The sequence below is a fragment of the Narcine bancroftii genome, chromosome 12 (genome assembly GCF_036971445.1).
Source record: "Narcine bancroftii isolate sNarBan1 chromosome 12, sNarBan1.hap1, whole genome shotgun sequence".
NCBI lineage: Eukaryota > Metazoa > Chordata > Chondrichthyes > Torpediniformes > Narcinidae > Narcine > Narcine bancroftii.
This window is the reverse complement of record NC_091480.1, coordinates 7,752,277-7,772,141: the sequence shown is the minus strand read 5'-3', so window position 1 is coordinate 7,772,141 and position 19,865 is coordinate 7,752,277. Positions and strand designations below refer to the sequence as shown.

At 40.9% G+C, this 19,865-nt stretch overlaps 1 protein-coding gene across 4 annotated transcripts in view; it reads right to left on the bottom strand.

Annotated features, from left to right (window-relative positions):
* Positions 1–19,865, bottom strand: part of trrap (transformation/transcription domain-associated protein) — a 228,147-nt gene that overhangs the window by 80,908 nt on the left and 127,374 nt on the right. For 3 of the 4 annotated variants that reach the window (XM_069906478.1, XM_069906479.1, XM_069906480.1), the window contains 4 exons: positions 19,313–19,526; positions 12,989–13,168; positions 9,720–9,866; positions 5,150–5,269 (listed from right to left, as the gene is read on the bottom strand). In XM_069906478.1, coding sequence (XP_069762579.1) covers positions 5,150–5,269; positions 9,720–9,866; positions 12,989–13,168; positions 19,313–19,526 — 661 coding nt within the window. The remainder of the gene's footprint in view (positions 1–5,149; positions 5,270–9,719; positions 9,867–12,988; positions 13,169–19,312; positions 19,527–19,865) is intronic. The other variant, XM_069906482.1, reaches the window with a different exon arrangement.

The window sequence follows — 19,865 nt, the reverse complement described above, 5'->3', positions numbered from 1 at the left end:
CTATATGTATGTGTGTATATGGGTATATATATGTGTATGTATAATATGTGTATACATGAGTGTATCCGTATTTAGAGGAAAATATATAGAGTACAGATAAGAATTAATAAAGGAATGAAAGGGAATAGAGGGAATAAGGAGGGAATTAAAAGAGTGACCTTTGTTATATATGAAAATTGAAATCTTTTCCAGGGGGGCTGGGTGGGGAGGAGTTACGGTCACTGCAAAATCAGTTGACGCTTGTGAGTGAATTCGCAAATCCAAATGGAGAGGGGAGATGTGGTTGCCCGGCAAGGGATAAAGGGCAACTCAGGAGGGGGAGGGGAGAATGGGGTTAAAGAAGTTTTAAATAGGAGAATAAGGAAAATGTTTGATGTTTTAGAAATGTTGTCTTATAAAGTGTTCAAAACAAGGAAGCAGAAATGGATAAGAAGGAAAGGTGATGATGGAGAAACGGAAAAGGAAGATAAACAAAGTATGAAATGGCTACGTTGAACTATATGACTTTAAATATTAACGGAATACATAACCAAATCAAAAGGAAGAAACTGCTAAATTTACTGAAAAAAGAAAAAATTGATATAGCATTTGTGCAAGAAACACATATAACTGAATTGGAGCACTAGGACATGTAACAGCAGCATCGTATAATTCAAAAGCAAGAGGAGTAGCTATATTAATCAGTAAAAATATACCAATTAAAATAGAAGAGGAAATAATAGATCCAGCAGGGAGATATGCAATGTTAAAATGTAAGATATATTCGGAGTTTTGGAATCTACTCAATGTATATTCACCTAACGAAGAAGATCAAAAGTTTATGCAAGATATTTTTTTGAAGATAGCAGATATGCAAGGGAACATATTAATAGGAGGGGATTTCAACCTTAATTTGGATTCAAATATGGATAAAACTGGGAAAAAAATTAACAGAAAGAACAAAGTAACCAAATTTATAATTAAATCGATGGAAGAAATGCAACTTTTGGATATATGGAGGAAACAGCACCCAAAGGAAAAGGAATATTCATATTATTCGGGTAGACATAAAACATACTCAAGAATAGACCTATTTCTGTTATCAGCTCGTATGCAAGATAGAGTAAGAAAAATAGAATATAAAGCTAGAATATTATCGGACCATTCACCCTTAATATTGACAATAAAGTTAGAGGACATCCCTCCAAGAATGTATAGATGGAGATTAAACTCCATGCTACTCAAAAGGCAGGATTTTAGAGAATTCATTGAAAGACAAATTAAAATGTACTTTGAAATAAATACGGAATCAGTGAAAGATAAATTTATACTATGGGATGCAATGAAAGCGTTCATCAGAGGGCAAATAATAAGTTATGTAACCAAGATGAAGAAGGACTACAATCAGGAAACAGAGCAGTTGGAAAGGGAAATAGTAAATATAGAAAAAGAATTAGCAATGAAGGAAGACACAACTAAAAGAAGAGAATTGGCAGATAAAAAAATAAAATATGAAACACTACAAATATACAAGGTGGAGAAGAACATAATGAAGACAAAACAGAAATATTATGAACTAGGGGAAAAAACGCACAAAATTCTAGCATGGCAGCTTAAGACAGAACAAGCTAAGAAAATGGTATTGGCATCAAGGAAAAAAGACAAACAAATCACATATAATCCAACGGAGATTAATGAAAACTTTAGAGAATTCTATGAACAATTATACCAAACTGAAAATGAAGGGAAAGAAAGCAAAATAGATGAATTTTTAACTAAAATTGAACTGCCAAAATTACAAATAGAGGAACAAAATAAATTAACAGAACCATTTGAAATAGTAGAAATACAAGAGATAATAAAAAAACTACCAAATAATACAACACCAGGAGAGGATGGATTCCCAATAGAATTCTATAAAACATTTAAAGATTTATTAATTCCTCCCCTCCTGGAAGTAATCAACCAGATTGACAAAACACAAAGCTTACCAGATTCATGTAAAACAGCAATAATTACTGTAATACCAAAGCAAGGGAAAGATCCACTCGCACCAGCGTCATATAGACCAATATCATTCCTTAACACAGATTATAAGATAATAGCTAAACTATTAGCAAACAGATTAGCAGATTATGTACCTAAAATGGTAAATCTAGACCAAACTGGATTTATCAAAAAAAGACGCACAACAGACAATATTTGTAAATTTATTAACTTAATTCATGCAGTAGAAGGGAGTAAAGCACCAACAGTAGCAGTTGCTTTAGACGCAGAGAAGGACTTTGACAGAGTAGAATGGAATTATTTATTCAAAGTATTGCAAAAATTCAGTTTACCAGAGAAGTATATTAATTGGATTAAAGCTTTATATAAGGGGCCATTGGCGAAAATGACAGTAAATGGATATATATCAAAGCAATTTAATTTAAGCAGATCAACAAGGCAGGGATGCCCACTATCACCCTTATTGTTCGCGTTAGCTATCGAACCACTAGCAGAATTGATAAGAACAGAAAATAATATAAAAGGGATAAAAATAAAAGACAAGGAATATAAAATCAGTTTATTTGCAGACGATGTTATAGTATACTTAACAGAACCAGAACTATCAATAAAAGAATTATATAAGAAATTGAAGGAATATGGAGAAGTGTCGGGTTACAAGATTAACGTAAATAAAAGTGAAGCAATGCCAATGAATAATGCGGATTTCTCAAAATTTAAGAAGGAATCACCATTCAGATGGCAAATGCAAGCAATAAGATACCTAGGTATACAAATAAATAAAAATCTCGGCCATCTATATAAACTCAATTATTATCCACTAATGAAAAAATTACAGGGCAATTTAGAGCATTGGAAAGACTTACCACTAACACTAATAGGAAGGATAAACTGTATTAAAATGAACATTTTCCCAAGGATACTATACCTATTTCAGGCATTGCCAATACACTTGACAGAGAAATTCTTCAAGGAGTTAAAGAAAATAATAAGGAAATTTTTATGGAAAGGGGGGAAACCGAGGATAGCACTAGATAAATTAACAGAATGGTATAAACAAGGAGGCTTACAACTGCCAAACTTTAAAAATTATTATAGAGCCGCACAATTAAGATACCTATCAGATTTTTATCAAACAAGGGAAAAGCCAGATTGGACTAGATTAGAACTAGATAAAATAGGGGAGAAGATACCTGAACACATATTTATATAAATGGGATGAAAAATTGGTACAACGTAGGAGTTCTCCAGTATTACATCATCTGCTCAATATTTGGAAGAAGATTCATGTAGAAAGGAATAAAACAAATTACCAATTACCAAAACTAATAATGACGCAAAATCAGTTACTCCCTTTTACAATAGATAACCTTTCCTTTAGAGAATGGGAGAAAAAAGGGATCAAAAGAATAGAAAATTGTTTTTCAGGAAATAGATTATTATCCTTTGAAGAAATGAAGGATAAATATAATATAACTCAAGATACAGTGTTGGCATATTACCAATTGAGATCCTACTTGAAGGACAAATTAGGAAGTAGTTTGAGGTTACCAGAGGGAAGTAACTTTGAATATGTGATTACAGATACAATGACAATCAAAAGATTTATAACAAATATGTATATTAAACTGCAAGAAAAGGAGAATGAGGAAACAAATGGTAAAACTAAACAAAAATGGGAACACGATTTAAATATAAAGATGGGAGAAGTTATGCTCTGGAATGATGAGAAATACAATAAATACGAGGTTATGTATGATACAATATAACTGGATACACAGGCTATACATTACACCTCAAAAGTTAAATAAATGGGACCCAACAGTATCTGACAGATGTTTTCGTTGTAAAAAAGAAATGGGAACAACAATTCATGCAATCTGGACATGTGAGAAAGTTGAAAAATTTTGGGAAGATCTAAACCAGATATTAAATAAAATTACAGAAAACAATATACCAAAAAACCCAGAGATCTTCCTCCGAAGTAACATAAAAAATAAAGAATTTGGACTTGATTTGGATGGTGCACAAAAAAGATTTGTTAAGATAGCTCTAGCCGTAGCAAAAAAATGTATTATGTCAACCTGGAAATTGGAAGATAATTTGAGAATACAACAATGGTATGTAGAAATGAATAAATGTATTCCATTAGAAAAAATAACATATAATTTAAGAAATAATATTGAAATATTTGAACAAATATGGGAGCCATACATGAAACACAATAGAGAAAACCTACCGGGGACATCTACCACCTAAATTAACGAAAGGAGAAGGAAATGAAAAGAATTGACTCAGTGGAATTTCTTGTTTATTTTTATTGAATGACAACATTGTTTGACTGGTTTAATGTGTCTTAGATTTTATACATTAAATGAATGGGGGGAGGTCGGGAGGGTGGGATGGGAGGAGGGGGGGGTAGAAAATGACATTGTATATATTTGAAAAGGAAAATGTATGTATCTTGGTCAGTGTGGTTTATGGTGTGAAAATAAAACATTTAAAAATTAAAAAAAAGTGGGGATATCAGATACATCCACAATACCCCAGTGCTGTCTGTGTGGAGCTTGCATGTTCTCCCGTGACTGCACGAGTTTCCTCCCGCATCTCCAACAGACACGATGAGTAGGTGCGTGAGTGGCAGATGGGTGGCGGGGATTGACGGAACGGTAGGGAGAAGAGAGCAAGATGAGTGCATGAGTGGTGGAAATGGATGGCATCTTCAAATTTGAAAGCTACAGTAGATTGTAAACCCAAATTATATTCTTTACATTAAAAAAAAACCCAAACTGCACGAGGAACTCGGGGGGTGGGGGGGGGGGGGGAGCAATATATGTAGGGGTGGGGGAAAGGAATTCTCAACATTTCAGGTCCAGACCCCATATCAGGACAGGATGGCTATTCAGAGCATCTACAAATACTCCCCTCCCGCATCCCCAGATGCTGCTTGACCCATTTAGTTACTCCAGAAGCTTGATTTTTTTGCTGCAGATTCCAGCATCTGCAATCTCTTTTGCATTTCGATATTCTTTAAGAGATTCCTTGAGTTTATATTCACAAAGCAAAGGGTCTCTGTTAAGTCTCAATCAATCACCTTTACTTGAAGACCACAAAATAATTAATAAAACGATCAAGAATTGAGTGTGTATGTCTGAAGACTCACATGCTGTTGCCTGTCAGATAGTATCTTCCAGAGCCTGGGAAAGAGCTGGATCCAGGTCTTCTCTGCTAGTACTGTGCTGATATGACACAGTTGAACATATGCACTCAGCAGTGCACCCGTCTATCAGGGAGAGAAGGGAAAGATGCTCAGAATTTACAAAACAACTTTTTCCTCTCCTTCTTAGAAAAAGCAAATTTTTCAGTTTTAAACAGAGAAACAAGTCAGTAATCGAAAATAGCACAGGCTTTTTTGGGCTGAACAGTTAGTGTAGCGGTTAGTGCAACCCTGTTCCAACGCCAGCGATCAGGACAGAGGTTCAAATCGGCACTGTCTGTAAGGAGTTCGAATATTCTCCCTGTGTTTCCCCAGGGGTTCCAGTTTTATTCCACTGTTCAAAACGTACCGAGGGTTGTAGGTTAATTGGGTAGCTCAAACTGGTGGGCAAAACGTCTAAATGTTTTTATTTTTATGCCACTGATTTCAACATACTCATTCACTCCTAACCAAAGAGATATTTAGAATATTCATCACAAATTATGAGAGATGAGAGAAGTATATACTGTACTGTTTCCCAAAGCCAGCAGACAGCACCGACCATCGACAACACAAGCATCAGCCATTGCTCAAAGTTATGTCACTGTCAGGGGGAAGTATGGCATTGCTGCTTTTTAATTTAAGATCTGACGAGTCACCTACGGGGGAATAATTTGTGGGGCTGCAGAGAAAGAGGGGAGAGTGCAAAGGGCCAACAGAGGGGATGGACAAAATGGCCCTTCTTTACTATAAGTAACATCTGATGTACTGCAGGTTTCTCATCAAGGTAGTAGACAATGTGCAGGGCAGGTAAAACAATGGTCTCCACCAACGTCTTCAGCAGTTCCGTATGACCCTAGGGCTGAGGAATGGAACTTGCCTGTGCACATATTCTTGTAACAGGAGATGACAGGACCTCGAGGACACTCAAGAGCAAATAACAGTGACAAGGAGGTCCAAGGTGACTGGAGACCAAGCTTTGATGCACAGAATCACCCCCACCTACCAATACTCCCCTACACACACCGAGCGTTAAGCGCACACGCACAGACGCAAGGCGCGCCTGCGGAAACAGAGACACAATCAAACATCACCCATAGACCTGAATACACACAGACACTAACACATGCACAAACCCACATCGTCACAAGATCACACTCAGACACAAGAACACACACTCTATCTCTCTCTGTCCACAGCCAGGGACAAGAACATACACAAGTGGACTCAAGAACAGACACCTATGACCATGCCCATACCTCTCTCCCTCATATGGGCCCTGTCCCATCTGGTACCCTTGATGACCACTCCTTGCACCCCCAGACTATCAATCTCCAGCTACCTGCTCTCACTCTCTGAGACTGGGATCACCCAGCTGTTGCTGCTGCTTGCCTCCTTCATGGCTTCTCCGTGGTCGTTGATCGCCCACTCTGCATCGGGCCCTATCCAAACCCCACAACCTGGCTACAACTGGACCCCGTCACCCCCAACCTTTCTCAGAAAGCGTCGGGAGAATCTTTAGCTGTCCGCCTGGTGTCGACGGATTATAATGACACTTTACTCCCCGGCTGTGTGGGTGGGTTATCGGCAGGCAATGTCTCAACAGGTGACGGCAGATTTACTCTGGGAGAGTGGAACAACTCATTCAGCAGTTATCTTTCTGCATATGCAATGAGTCTTGATGAAGAATTTAGGCTCAAAACATCAACTGCTCTTTGGCTCCTACAGATGCTGTTCAAGCCACTGAGCTCCCCTAGCAGATAATATATGGCCTCAGGTTTCAGCATCTGTAGTGTTCTGCATGTCTGCAGAACCCTATATCTGGTGCACTTCCCTCAGGTTAAAACACACAGTAAATGCTGGATGAACTCAGCAGGTCTCTCAGCATCCACAGGAGGTGAAGATATATTTCCAACATTTCAGGCCTGAGCCCTCCCTCAAGGTGTGAGCAAAAAGTAGGCAAGTGTCTCAATAGGAACCTCTAAAAGACTTAAGATGTGCAAATGTATGAAAAAAGAGGGTTATGGGTGTGAGGTAGTGACGGTTGAATTTGCTGAGTAGATTGCTATCAGTTAACGCAATCTTGTGAGCAGAGGGCCCTGTGCTGTGCAGTAATGTCCTAAATATGCAGCCAGTGGAGGGATATGTCTTTTCTGCAAAGCAGCAGTTTTGGTTTAACTGAGGCAGGATGTTAAATTGGAACAGATGGGCCAAAGGGCCTGTTCTGTAATGTTCTCTGTTCCAACACCTGAGTTGCTGCCTTTAACTTCTCCACAGTAGGTACTCTTTCAAAAATAAATAAATGCAAAATAAAAGAAAAGCCGTCATCAAGTGGAGCAAATGAACTCAATTCATGATTAATATAACCACCTTGGGCCACGTAAAATGACACAATAAGGACCATGTAGTAACGAAGTGAGACTGTTTCTCAACAGAGGCCGTCAGTGCATCATTCATTGCCATTAATAGCATTTATTTGCAGAAGCAGGTCATCTGTGCCAATTTAATGAAGTGTTTCTCCCAAATATCACTACACACAGGCACATCTTGCATTTCTTACCTTTTCAAAATGCACACTCGAGTAGGTTGGTAAATGAACCGAGTTGCCGGAATCCTCAGCACAATACACAGACATGCTGGAGAAACTCAGCAGGCCGCACAGCATCCATCGGAAGTAAAGGTTAACCAACGTTTCGGGCCTGGGACCTTTGTCAGAATCTTGAAAACGGTGCCAGCTCATGATAAAAAGCTACCAAACTCGCCCACCCTCTTCAATATTTCTTTGTAAACCTTTCCTTTGAAAAGTTACCATTCTATCTGATTCTGTTACTTTTTAATTATTCCATCTTCAAAACATAAAAAGCAAAGAATATAAGAAGCAGGAGAAGGAGCCAGCCATCCAGCCCATCTTTCCTGCTCACCCATTCCATAGGATTGGCTGAGCTGGCTGCGGACTCAGTTGCACTTACTTGCCTCTTCCCTGTAATCTTTAATTCCCTTAATATGCAAAAATATATCAATTTGTCTCTTGAATACATTTAATGAGGAAGCCTATATTGCTTTATTGGGCAGAGAATTCCTCAGATCCACTATTCTGTTCATCTTGGTCTTAAATCTACTCCCTTGAATCTTGAGGTTATGACTCCTGGTTTTACTCTGATCTGCCAATGGAAACAACCTCCCAGCTTCCAGCTTATCTATTCCTTTCATAATATTATGTTTCTATAAGATTTCCCCCCTCATATTTCTTGACTCCAAAGAGTACAGTCCCACATTCTCTCCTCATGAGCTGGCAAACCTCATCTGCATTGCTTGCAAAGCCATGATATCCTTTCTCAAGTAAGGGGAACAGAATTCCATACAGTTCTCCAGGTCCAGCCTCACTAGTTTAAAAAAAAGCACAACAAAAATATTGGAGGAACTCAGCCGGTCTCGCAGTGTCCATAGGAGGCAGATATATTACTGATGTTTCGATTATTTTTACTACAATCGTGTGGACCAGTGCTTCTTAGCAAGTCGGCCATAACCCTCTTGAGGGTTACAGCATGTTTCCGTGTGGGTCTTTAAAAACGTTAAATAAAATAGTTTAAATTAAATAATGATGCATTTCTTTCAGAGCTGTCTTTGACTTCAAAATATTGCTCAGTCATTGCATGTTAGACTGGAAGCCAGGTGGGCCTTAGACTGAAAATGGTTGAGAACCACTGAACTTGCAGACTTTTGTGTTTCACAGCCTCACCAGAACCCTGTACAGAGTTGGGATTACATCAAATGGTGAAAAAAAATCACTCATCTGAGGTAGGCTTTAAGGTAGTCCATTAATCTCTTATTTTAACACTTAATTGAAGGGAACAAAAAAGCAAACAGCTGTACAGACATTTGTACACTGCCCACAACAAACATCAGGCATACAACAGTGTCATGGTTAATTGGCTGGCCTGGCAGAGTTCTGATCCAGAGACAGTAGTTTGAATTCCACTATGGTAGCCAGGGACGTACAGGAGGCTGCAAATGGAATCTTCTGCCGGCTGAGCTGCAGAAGCTTGGCAGGCCAAATACCACCAGTGGAAGAAAAAGGATGGGCAATGATTTGAGCCCAAACTCTTCATCATGACTGAGGAATGTTCGTGTAGAAACAGTGCAAAGTGGATAAAGTGACAAGCCTCCCACCATGCTTTCCAGTCTAAGACCTGGACCTGAGGAGGAGAGTTTCACCTTGAAACGTCCACCATAGTCAAATATTTAATCCTGGAGTCCGGCATTCAATAAAAAAAAGTATCATCTCAATGATAATAACTTCAAAAGGCTTGAACAACCCACCTGGTTTCCAATGACCTTCAGCGAAGTCAGTCTGCTTTCCTCACTCAGTCTGGCCCATATGTGACTCCAGACCCACCACCAAGTTTAACAGCCTCCTCAGCTCAAGGGAAACTAAAGGCTCCCAACAAATGCCAATGCTGCCTGTAATGGCTACAAATCAGTGAGGGAAAGACAGAAAGAGGCAAGCACGCTCGAGTGAAAGCTTCACGGTGCCTACCTTGACTTCGCGGAGGGAGTCCAGGAACTTGTCGTGTCTGTTTGTCAGCATGTGTAGCTGGTTGCCAGCGTCTTTCTCCGACTGCTCCTTGGTTTTTGGTGTACCGCTCTGATCTCCAGGTGCCAACTCAATGTCAATTTCCACATCCTAAATGAGAATCATTACAGAATACATGAAGAACGCTCATTCCTACAGTAAATACAATGCTACCTCTTAATGTTCTGGTGGTATTTTACCAGCATCAGGTACAAAAGCACTGCTTTGGAGTAAATCCATTTCATTCAGGACATAATCCACACCACAGAGCTACAAAAAGAAAACATTTAGCAGCAGCCAATCAAAACTAGAGGCAGAAACTTGTGGCTTCTTGTGTATTCACTGATGTCTTTCACGCTGCCATCCACTTCTTCAGATATTGCACTGCTGCTGTCAGGAAAGAGGTCTCGGTCCCACAAGACTCGCACCACCAGGTTCAGAAACAGCTGCTCCCCCTCCTCCATCAGACTCCTCAACGACAAACTCCATCATTTAAGGACTCTTCCTTTTGCACTTTATTGATTTTTTACTATCTCTCTTTGTTTTGCAATTTGTTTAAGTTTCTTTACTTGTTTACAAGTGTACGTTGAGTCAGGTTTTTTTTTGCACTGCCAACAAGTGGTAATTTTGCCTCGCCCGCAGGAAAAAGAATTTCAGGGTTATATGTGATGTCATGTGTGTACTCTTGACAATAAATCAGGAACCTGAATCTAAATCAGGAATCTGAATCTAAATCAGAAATCTAAATCAGAAATCTGAATCTAGGACCCAAGCACAGCAAGTCTTCTTTAAATCTCCCTGCCCGTCTTGTTTAAGTCCACTGTTTACTTGCCCCTGTGGATACAGCTCAATGACCATCTAATGCATTAAAAGGCCGGTCTCTGATTTACTGGGAATCGGAATGCTACCATTCTCCCACACCTGATGATGTAATGAGCTTGTCTTCACAAAGCCCACTCTAGTTTGCACAAAAGAGAATCAATAATTGTTTCAACATTTTAATTTAAAATGCTCTGCTTAAATAAAATGTACAGCAAAACCCTTTATCTGGAATTCAAGCAACCAAGAGTCTTGAGCAACCGGAAAAAAAAATTGTGGAAAATAGACAGAAAATACAGAAATTTAAAATGTACACGCCTCGCCATTAGTTACCAATCTCAAGTAACCTGGAAATTCACCTATCCAGCATCTACCGATCCCCATAAGTGCCAGATACCAGAGGTTTTACAGTATATTACTTTTTGCAGCCTTATCTGCTCCATCTGAATGTGGGAACACATTTGAGCTTCTCCCAGATGAGAGCATGGAACACTGTTGAAATGTTATCCTGAAATGTTATTCAATAAAGGGTTTCCCTTCAAATAAAGTCAAGCTGTATTGCATTAATCAGTACCATTTACAAGGCAAATTAGATACTGTACTCCATGGAGAGCACTCATATTTCACTGGGCAGTTCCTTCACAGCAGAAACCTTTCTCACGCTGACCAACCAACCCTTAGTCTTAAGATGATGTTGGATTTCGAACAGAAATGAAATTAGGCCCAGGGCTGGCTAGTCACGTGGATCTGTGGCTCCCAATACACAGAGGAAATCCTTTATTACTTAGAACTGCAGTGTGCCTGAAGGCAAATCAGATTTTTCTCACATAATTAACAAGAACTCTGGTCAAGGAGCCCAGCCTCAGTCTGCTTTGTGAAGTATACCAAGTTCTTTACATTGACCTGGCTTGGCACGGTTGGCCTCTTCTTTATCCTATTTAATACGTAACTGGTCTGATTGTGCCAACCACATCGAGTTATCATGTCATATAGCGTGGAAACAGGCCCCATGATGACCAGAATCAGAATTTATTGTCAGGAACAGGTCACGAAATCCGTTGCTTTGCGGGAGTGTCCTTGTGCCACTGAGTGCTTGTCTTCAGGTTCCGATATCTTTTTCCAGATGGTAGCAGAGTGAAGAGGGCATGGCCTGCTTTCTTAAGAAATTGCCTTTTGTAGTCCTTGATGGAATGAAGACTGATGCCCGTGATATCACAAGCCTAGTTAACAACCCTCTGGAGATTTTTCCTGTCCGGAGCGTTGGCACCGGCACCTTCATAACAAAAGGCCCCACCTACACAAGTCCCACCTGCCTGCATTTGGCAGATATTCTTTGAAACCTTTTCTATCAATGTACCCATCCAAATGTTTCTTCAACATTCTAACTATATCTGCCTCAACCACCTTCTCCAGCAGCCCATTCCATACACCCATCACACTCTATGTAAAAAAAAAAGTTGTGGAGTTTCACAGAACAGCAAAAAGCCCAGGAACCTGTCCCCATTTGCCTGAGTTCAGCCCATATCCCTCTAAACCAATCCTATTTATCTGTCTCAATGTCTTTTTAATGTCCAGATCAGATACTATTTATTGTCATGTAATAAAACAGAAACGTAATATTACATGAATTTTTGCCTTTAGTCTGTCATAAGGCAGACAAAGATATGCCAGTAGCAAAGCCCGGCCCCCCTTTACAATCAGAGAAAGAGAAGCAAAGGAGAGTCCCCCAGAGTCACCAAGTGTCCGTGACTGGGCAGCTTTTTTAGACAGCAAGTTTGAGATCTCTTTGGGTAGTAAAGACTTTCTTCATCGCTCGTCTTCCTTACCAATGACATTAAACCTGTTCCCCTTGAATTTTGAGCCTTCTGTTAAGAGAAAGGGGCATCTTCAAAAGAAAGTAGAAAATTCCTCGATGTTCCCTGCTCTGGTTGTCTCGGCAGGTGGGATCAAGAGTTTCCAAAGTCAAAGAAGCCCTGGCAAGTTGCTATAAACTCCCAGAAAGTAGCCAGTTTCCTCGACCAATAAGCTGAAGGCTGCAAATGAAGCTGTGGAAATTCAGAAAAATGGAATAACATGCTGGTACGAGTACTGGCTGCAACAACCTTTCGAAAAAAGTATCTGACACTCACACCTGTTCTGGCCTCTATTTGAATAGAAGAGCCAAGCGATGTCAGTGAATCTCAACTCTCCTTTGAAAAATCAGGACATTACAGAGCACTAAAACGTTATTATAAATTAAACCAATAATGTTAAGTGACTTCTTGGCATTGAACCAGAATGGACATCCATCCATCCATCAAACTTCAGCAGGGATTTCTAAAGGAACAATGTGTTACCTTCCACATTAATTGTTTAACCTAAATCTATGGGCTATGCAAGAGGTGGGCAAAAAAAAACTAGGAAAAGCAGATTACCTCCTCTTTGCTCTCGCTGTTCTCCCTTTCCCTGGGTTCCTGTTTCACGTGTGTTACCATGGCAAAGGCTGCACGGTCATGGCTGTCGGCCAGATTGATGACATTGGTGATGGATGGTAGCATGGCGCCCTGACCACTGGTGCCGATGGTGGTGTTTTTCTCGCACACAGCAAGCAGTAGCTGAGGGGTCAGGTAGGAGCGTAAGGATCAAAACCCAAGCAAGGCAAAGCAACACATCATTATCAGCAATTCTTCTACAGATAACAGGCACGGTTTTTAAAGCTGGTCGGCACAGTTAACGCAATACTATTACAACACCAGTGAGCCAGTTCAAATCCACTGCTGTCTGTAAGCAGTTTGTTCAAGTTTATTATTATCATACAATTGTAAAGTACAACTGGATGAAACAACATTCTTCAGTCCTTGGTGAAAAACATGCAAACATATACTGCATAGAGACATAGTACATATATTTACAAGCAATTTATATGCTTATAAATATTGTTAAATAGTGGATTCTCAGAGGGATTGAATGAGCAGTTCATCAGTCATTCATCCCATGTTTTCGCGTGTCTGCCTGAGTTTTCCCTGAGTGTTACAGTTTCTTCCCACCCTCCATAATGTTCAGGGTTTAGGTTAATTTGGGTGTAATGGAGCATAAATTGGGTTTAAATGGCCAGAAACGGCTTCTACCATGCTGTAAATCAAAATTTGAAAACAGAATGACATCGATTGACAGGAAGGGGCACACAGAGAACCAACGGTACGAGGGAATTGAACTCGCACTGCGCTGAAATGACTAAATCCTATCAGACAACATGAAGTGCTGAGGGGAAGATCCAAAACTGATGCTCCTCGACATGCTGAGGTGTGTGTATTTGCTTAAGATTCCACAGGTGTGTGTATTTGCTTAAGCTTCCACATCGCGTCTCCAGTATTAATTCAGGAAGATTCACCAACTCTTCTATTCCAATTGGGCAGAGATAAATAGAAACAAACAGCTTAATTTCTCACCCTGAAGTGGCCATGAATTTTGGCAGATTTTGAATACCAATGTAGAAATTCTGGCAATATTAGCAAGTCAAGCAGAAGCCACTGGGATAGAGAGCTGGTGCCTCAGGTCAATGATGGACATGAACCTTAAGACCATAAGATATATGAGCAGAAGTAGGCCATTTAGCCCATCGAGTCCATGCCACCATCCCCTGTCTTCTTCCCATATCCCCTATCAATCACTGTCTTAAATACACCCAATGACCTGGCCCCCACAGCTGCCCATGGCAGCAAATTCCAGGTTTCCCACTCTCTGGATAAAGAAATTCCTCCGCATCTCTCTTATAAATGGGTGCTCTTCAACCCTGAGGTTTCGCCCTCTTCACTCCTCTACCATGGGAAACAACTTTGCCACTCCATTTCTCTCTCTCACTGCCAATATTTCTTAACATACTAACCATGCCCAAAATTTGTTTTTAATCCTCTCCTTTGCAGATTTTGCTTATGTATGCTGTTTGAACAATGTAACACACCCTACTCAGGAAAAAGGTGTTCCCAATGGAGAACTGACTCTGTGGAGCAGATTGCTACTCTCTCCAAAAAGTGGGTTTGAGGAAGTGTCAGTGTGCTGGCATTCAATGCGTGTAGTCACACAAGACCAGTTCGATACTACAGCACATCAAGGGTGTTGAAAAAGGGAATGCAGCTACTCACAAGAGGATGAAACGAACAAAGAACAGCAATCTAAAGTACAGATGAAGACAATTCAGCCCATTATCTTTAATGTTGGCTGAAAACGGACTTTAGTTTAGTCGAAGCCACTTCAACTTCTCCAACCAATGCAACAGAGATGCCCGTTCTCAAGCTCATCCACCATCAGGGGAGGCCAAACATAAACATGAGGAACAACAGATCATATTCCTCCTGTAACCTAACAGCACAAAACCAAGTTTTGGTTCACCCTCACCCCCATCTGGTTCCACTGTTTCCATCTCTTCTTTATCAACTCATACTTTTTTTTCTCTGTTCTTTCCTATTCCCTTCCCTGTGATTTTCCTCTCTACCTGTCTCTCCACCTCTCACACCTTCTGTCCTGAAAAATATAGCATAAGGGTGTTAAATAGGTTTATATTGCTCAGCACAGCATTATAGGCCGAAGGGCCTGTACTGTGCTGTAATTTTTGTTATACCCCATCTCCTCTGCCCCTTGCCCAGCATCCTTCCCCCTTTTATGTACTTAATATCTCCCTTTTTCTCTTTAATCTCAATAAAGGATAACTGACCACTTCTACCCATGGATGCTCTCTGATCTGCTGAGGTCCCCCAGCAATTCTTGACTCCAGATTCTAGCATCTCCAATCTTTGTGGTTTGGTTTTCAGATTAGCTGCATACCCAGCTCTGGACCCCCATCCCTGCAGATGAGTTATTTGGGTTCTGATTGGAATGTGCTCATGGTTTTGGCTCCCACCACTCTTTCAGGCAGCAAGTTCACGAAACTACAGGAAAGATAGCAATATGATTGCAAGAGTGCAGAGCAGATTTACAAGGATGTTGCCTGGACTTCAGGAACTGAGTTACAGGGAAGGTTAAACAGGTTAGGGCTTTATTCCCTGGAGCATAGAAGAATGAGGAGAGATTTGATGGAGTTATTTAAAATTAGGAGCAGGAAAGAGAGTAAATGTAGATAGGCTTTTCCCACTGAGGGTAGGTATGAGACAAACCAGAGGACATGGGTTAAAGGGGAAAGGTTTAGGGGAACATTCGGGGGAACTTCTTCACACAGAGAGGTGGGACTGTGGTACCAGCTGCCTGCCGAGGTCGTGAATGCAGGCTCAATTTTAATTTTTAAGAAGAATTTGGACAGGTACATGGAAGGGATGGGTATGAAGTGCCGTGGACTGGGTGCAGGTCAGTGGGACTAGAGTAATAGTTTGATATGGATGAAGGGCTTGTTTCTGTGCTGTACTATTCTACGGTTTGAAATTCCAGACTTATCATTGGGTATATTTTATACTCCCCTCTAACCATTTATCAATTAACCTAAATCGATGTCGTGTGGTGGTTGACCTCTCAATTATATCCACATTAATTAAATATCACCATAAATAAAACAACCCAGACCTTTCCTATAGCTTTAACTCTCCAGTAATAGCAACATCCGTGTCATTGTCTGCTGCACCCTCTCCAGAGCTACATAAGAACATGGTCTTGCAGGTCACACCTCTTCCAATTGTACACAAGGAACAGGAGCAGGAGTCAGCCATCCAGCCTGCTCCACCATTCAGTAAGATCACGGCTGATCTGGCCGTGGACTCAGCTCCCATCTACTTGCCTTTTTCCCCACCGCCCTTAATTCTCCTGCCATGCCAACAAAAATGTAGTTGCATGTGAGATATATTTAATGAGGAAGCTTCTACTGCTTCTTTGGGCAGAGTTCTTGAGATTAATTCCACAAATAGCCCATTCTCCATGCCTTGGGGTGATGAGAAATGTAGACAGATTTCCAGCTGGTTATGTACTCCAGTAATGAGTAATGAGAGTTTACTGTCGGACAAGTACAATGTTCAGATGTGCCAAAATCCTTGCCTGATGCATCTACACAGGTGTACAAGCATACATTCAATTTCCACAATATGCTAAAAAAGAAAAAAAAGAGAAAATCCATATAAAAGGATAGATTAATAAATATTCACAGTTGGAGATAGAGCAAGAAAAAAAACAGGTGAGCTACAATAGATTGTCAGTGGTCCCTATCTATTTTATGGTTTGGGTAGTAGGGGGAAGTTCAAGAGCCTGATAGCTATTGGATAAAAACAGTTCTTGAACCTAAAAAGGTTGGTCATATGCTGAAGGGTGCAGTGAAGACTAAGGAGGCAATGCCTCATGCTGATATCTTCAATGGATGGATGGATCGAGAGCAACCATTCTCTCTTGAGGGCCACAGCACATTTAAGTAAAAACTGTGTTTCCTTTTCAACTTGCGTAACATAATTTTTTTTTATGTCTTACGTAGTCGGTGGGAGAGACGTACGGAAGAAACCAACTAAACTTGACTGCTTCCCAGGGAAGCAGGCCCATAAACCTTGAGCTGAATCCTAAAGGGGCCATAACTGAAAAAAGATTGAGAATGGATGATCTAGAGTCATAGATACAGCATGGTAACTGGCTCTTTGGCCCATCAGGTCAATGCTGGCCAACAACCACCCTCTTCAACTTATCTTACATAGTCATTGAACATGCAAACTCCACAGAGACAGTGCGAGAGGTAAGGGTTAAACCTGTGTCTCTGGCACTGTGAGGCAGTAATTCTACACGGCTTCTCTATCTGTAGATAACCTGTCCACTTTACGCTTTATAGAGCAAGACAGAACGAGCTGCAAATGATCTTTAAAAGTACCTGATTCACATTTATATTAAATGGCACTAAAACTGTCAGCTCAGTCAAGGGAGGTAGGAAGGCTGGAAGGCAGAAAGCTGATCAGAAGGATAGCTTTAAAATAATGTATGGGAGGATATTTCCATTTTTAATTTAAATTTAGACATACAGACGATAACAGGTCCTTTTGGCCCATGAGTCCATGCTGACCAATTACACCCAATTGACCTACAACCCCCATACATCTTAAACGGTGGGAGAAAACTGGAGCACCCAGAGGAAACCCACACACACCAAGGGAGAACGTACAAACTCCTTACAGACAGCGTGGGATTCGAACCCAAACTGCTGGTGCTGTAACAGCATTGCGCTGAACTAGAAACAACAGATACAAGTTGAAATTCTGGGGGAAAAGTCTTCACCCAGAGACGAGGAACAAAGAATACTGAGGGAATTTGAAGGAAAGTGAGGATATCCATTGGAATATTGAGGTGCCTATGAACAACTGCTTACAGGAAATCAATCCATTGCCAAGAAACAGGCCCTTCAGCCCATCTAGTCTGTGAACTATTATTCTGCCTAGTCCCATTGCACTGCAGCAGGACCGTACCCCTTGCAAATGATAGCAAGTCTCCACTGATGTCATCTGACCTGCCAAGTATTCCCCAGCATTCCCGATTTTATTTTAGGTTTCCCGGAACAAGGATGGTAAACATGTTCAGGTGAATTGTTAAGGAGTTCCTGTTGAGACCAAATAGTTGCAGACAGGCTCCACCCAACTCAACCTGCTCTGAACATATTGTGTAATTGAACTTTAAATAATCCAAAATATGACCACGCTAGAGTTATTGATGGGACATTCAAGCGATGCCGCTGATAAATAAAAACCCACAGGCTAAAAGTACATTCTGTACTGAGACCTGCTGCGTCTGCAAACTCTCTGAAAAGTTAGAAGCTCTGCACAAAAAAGGTACTTTTTGAGCACTCCACAAAGCTCTGTGGAACAAGGGAGATCTGCAGCAATTACAGATGTCTCACACCATGGGAAATTCAGCAACCAACTTCCTCGGGCTTCACAGCTGCCAGACCAAAACAATAAAGGGAAAAAAAAAAATCACACAACTTGAGCCCCTTCAAAAAGTACAAAGCACCTTAACCTGAAGCAGTTGTTCCTTCAATGGGTCACCTTGATGACTTGTTTTATTTTGCTGTCCGTTTGGTCAATAAATACACAAGCGCTCCCCTTGGTTGTGTTCTCAGTTAACATGTGATAATGAGTTGACTGTCATACACATAAGTACAATGCACCAATGTCCAAAGTTCTTATTTGCTGCAGCCGAACAGGTACTCTGCAAAATATGCCCCTTTCCTTCCCAATATTAAATAAAATGCATTTAATTCCAGATGCTCAAAATTTTTGCAGTTTCCTATTTCAAATCAACTTGGCCCCACTTAGGCATCTGCAAAATCCGCAGCAAGATGCAAAATAAACATTAAGGCACAGTATAGGCCCTTCAGCCCACGACACTGTGCCGACCTATCCCCTCTCTTTCATTCTCGCTCCTCTTTCTACCCCTGTATCTAACTCCTCTCGTCTTTCATCCCACTCATCTCCCTCTTTCTCCCCTCCACCTCTCTCTGACTCCCTACCCTCTCTCTCCCCTTCCCCATCTCTTTCTCCTCTCTCTCTCTCTCTCATTCCTTCAGTCTACCCCTCCCTCTCTCTCCCCCCTTGTCTCTAATCCTTGCACTCTAAACCTTGCCTACCTCATACACATAACCCTCTATTTTTCTTGCCTAATAGTCTTAAATTTCCCAATTGTACACCTCTACCACCACCCTTGGCAATGCATTCAAGGCACCCATTATTCTCTGTGTGAAAAAAAACATCCCCGACGACACCCCTAAATTTTCCTCCCCTCACCTGACAAAGATAAACAATTTTTATGCTCACCTCAATACATTGCTTAATCCAGAAATGACTCCCCATGGCCTCCCAGTTCTGGGAGCAGGTCACGTACAGCAGCCGATCGTACACTCGTCGCCTCATGGAGTTGTCGAAAACTTCAAAGAATTTAGCCCGGATGTGGGGCTGGCCACATCGCAATCCGGCTAAGAACGCAGGCTCGAGTTTCACTGTAAGTTCACTGCCAGAGAGATTCTCATCCCTGTGTTTGACCACAAGCACAAAGTCAACATGTGCAGAGACACAGAGAATGGACAAATCAGAACATGCTTGTCTCAGTTAGGGAACATCTTAGATGAACAAAGCCCAGAAGGATGCCATTTGAATATAAAAGCAGGGGTCAGCCGTCTGGCCTGTGGAGACTCCTCCACCATTCAATAAGATCATGGCCGATTGGTTGTGGACTCAATTCCACTTACTCAAATGTTCCCCATAACCCCACATTCCCCTATTATACAAATATCTGTGTCTCAAATAAATGTAATGAGTTGCTTCTACTGCCTCCTCAGGCAGAGTTCCACACATTTACTCCTCACTGGGG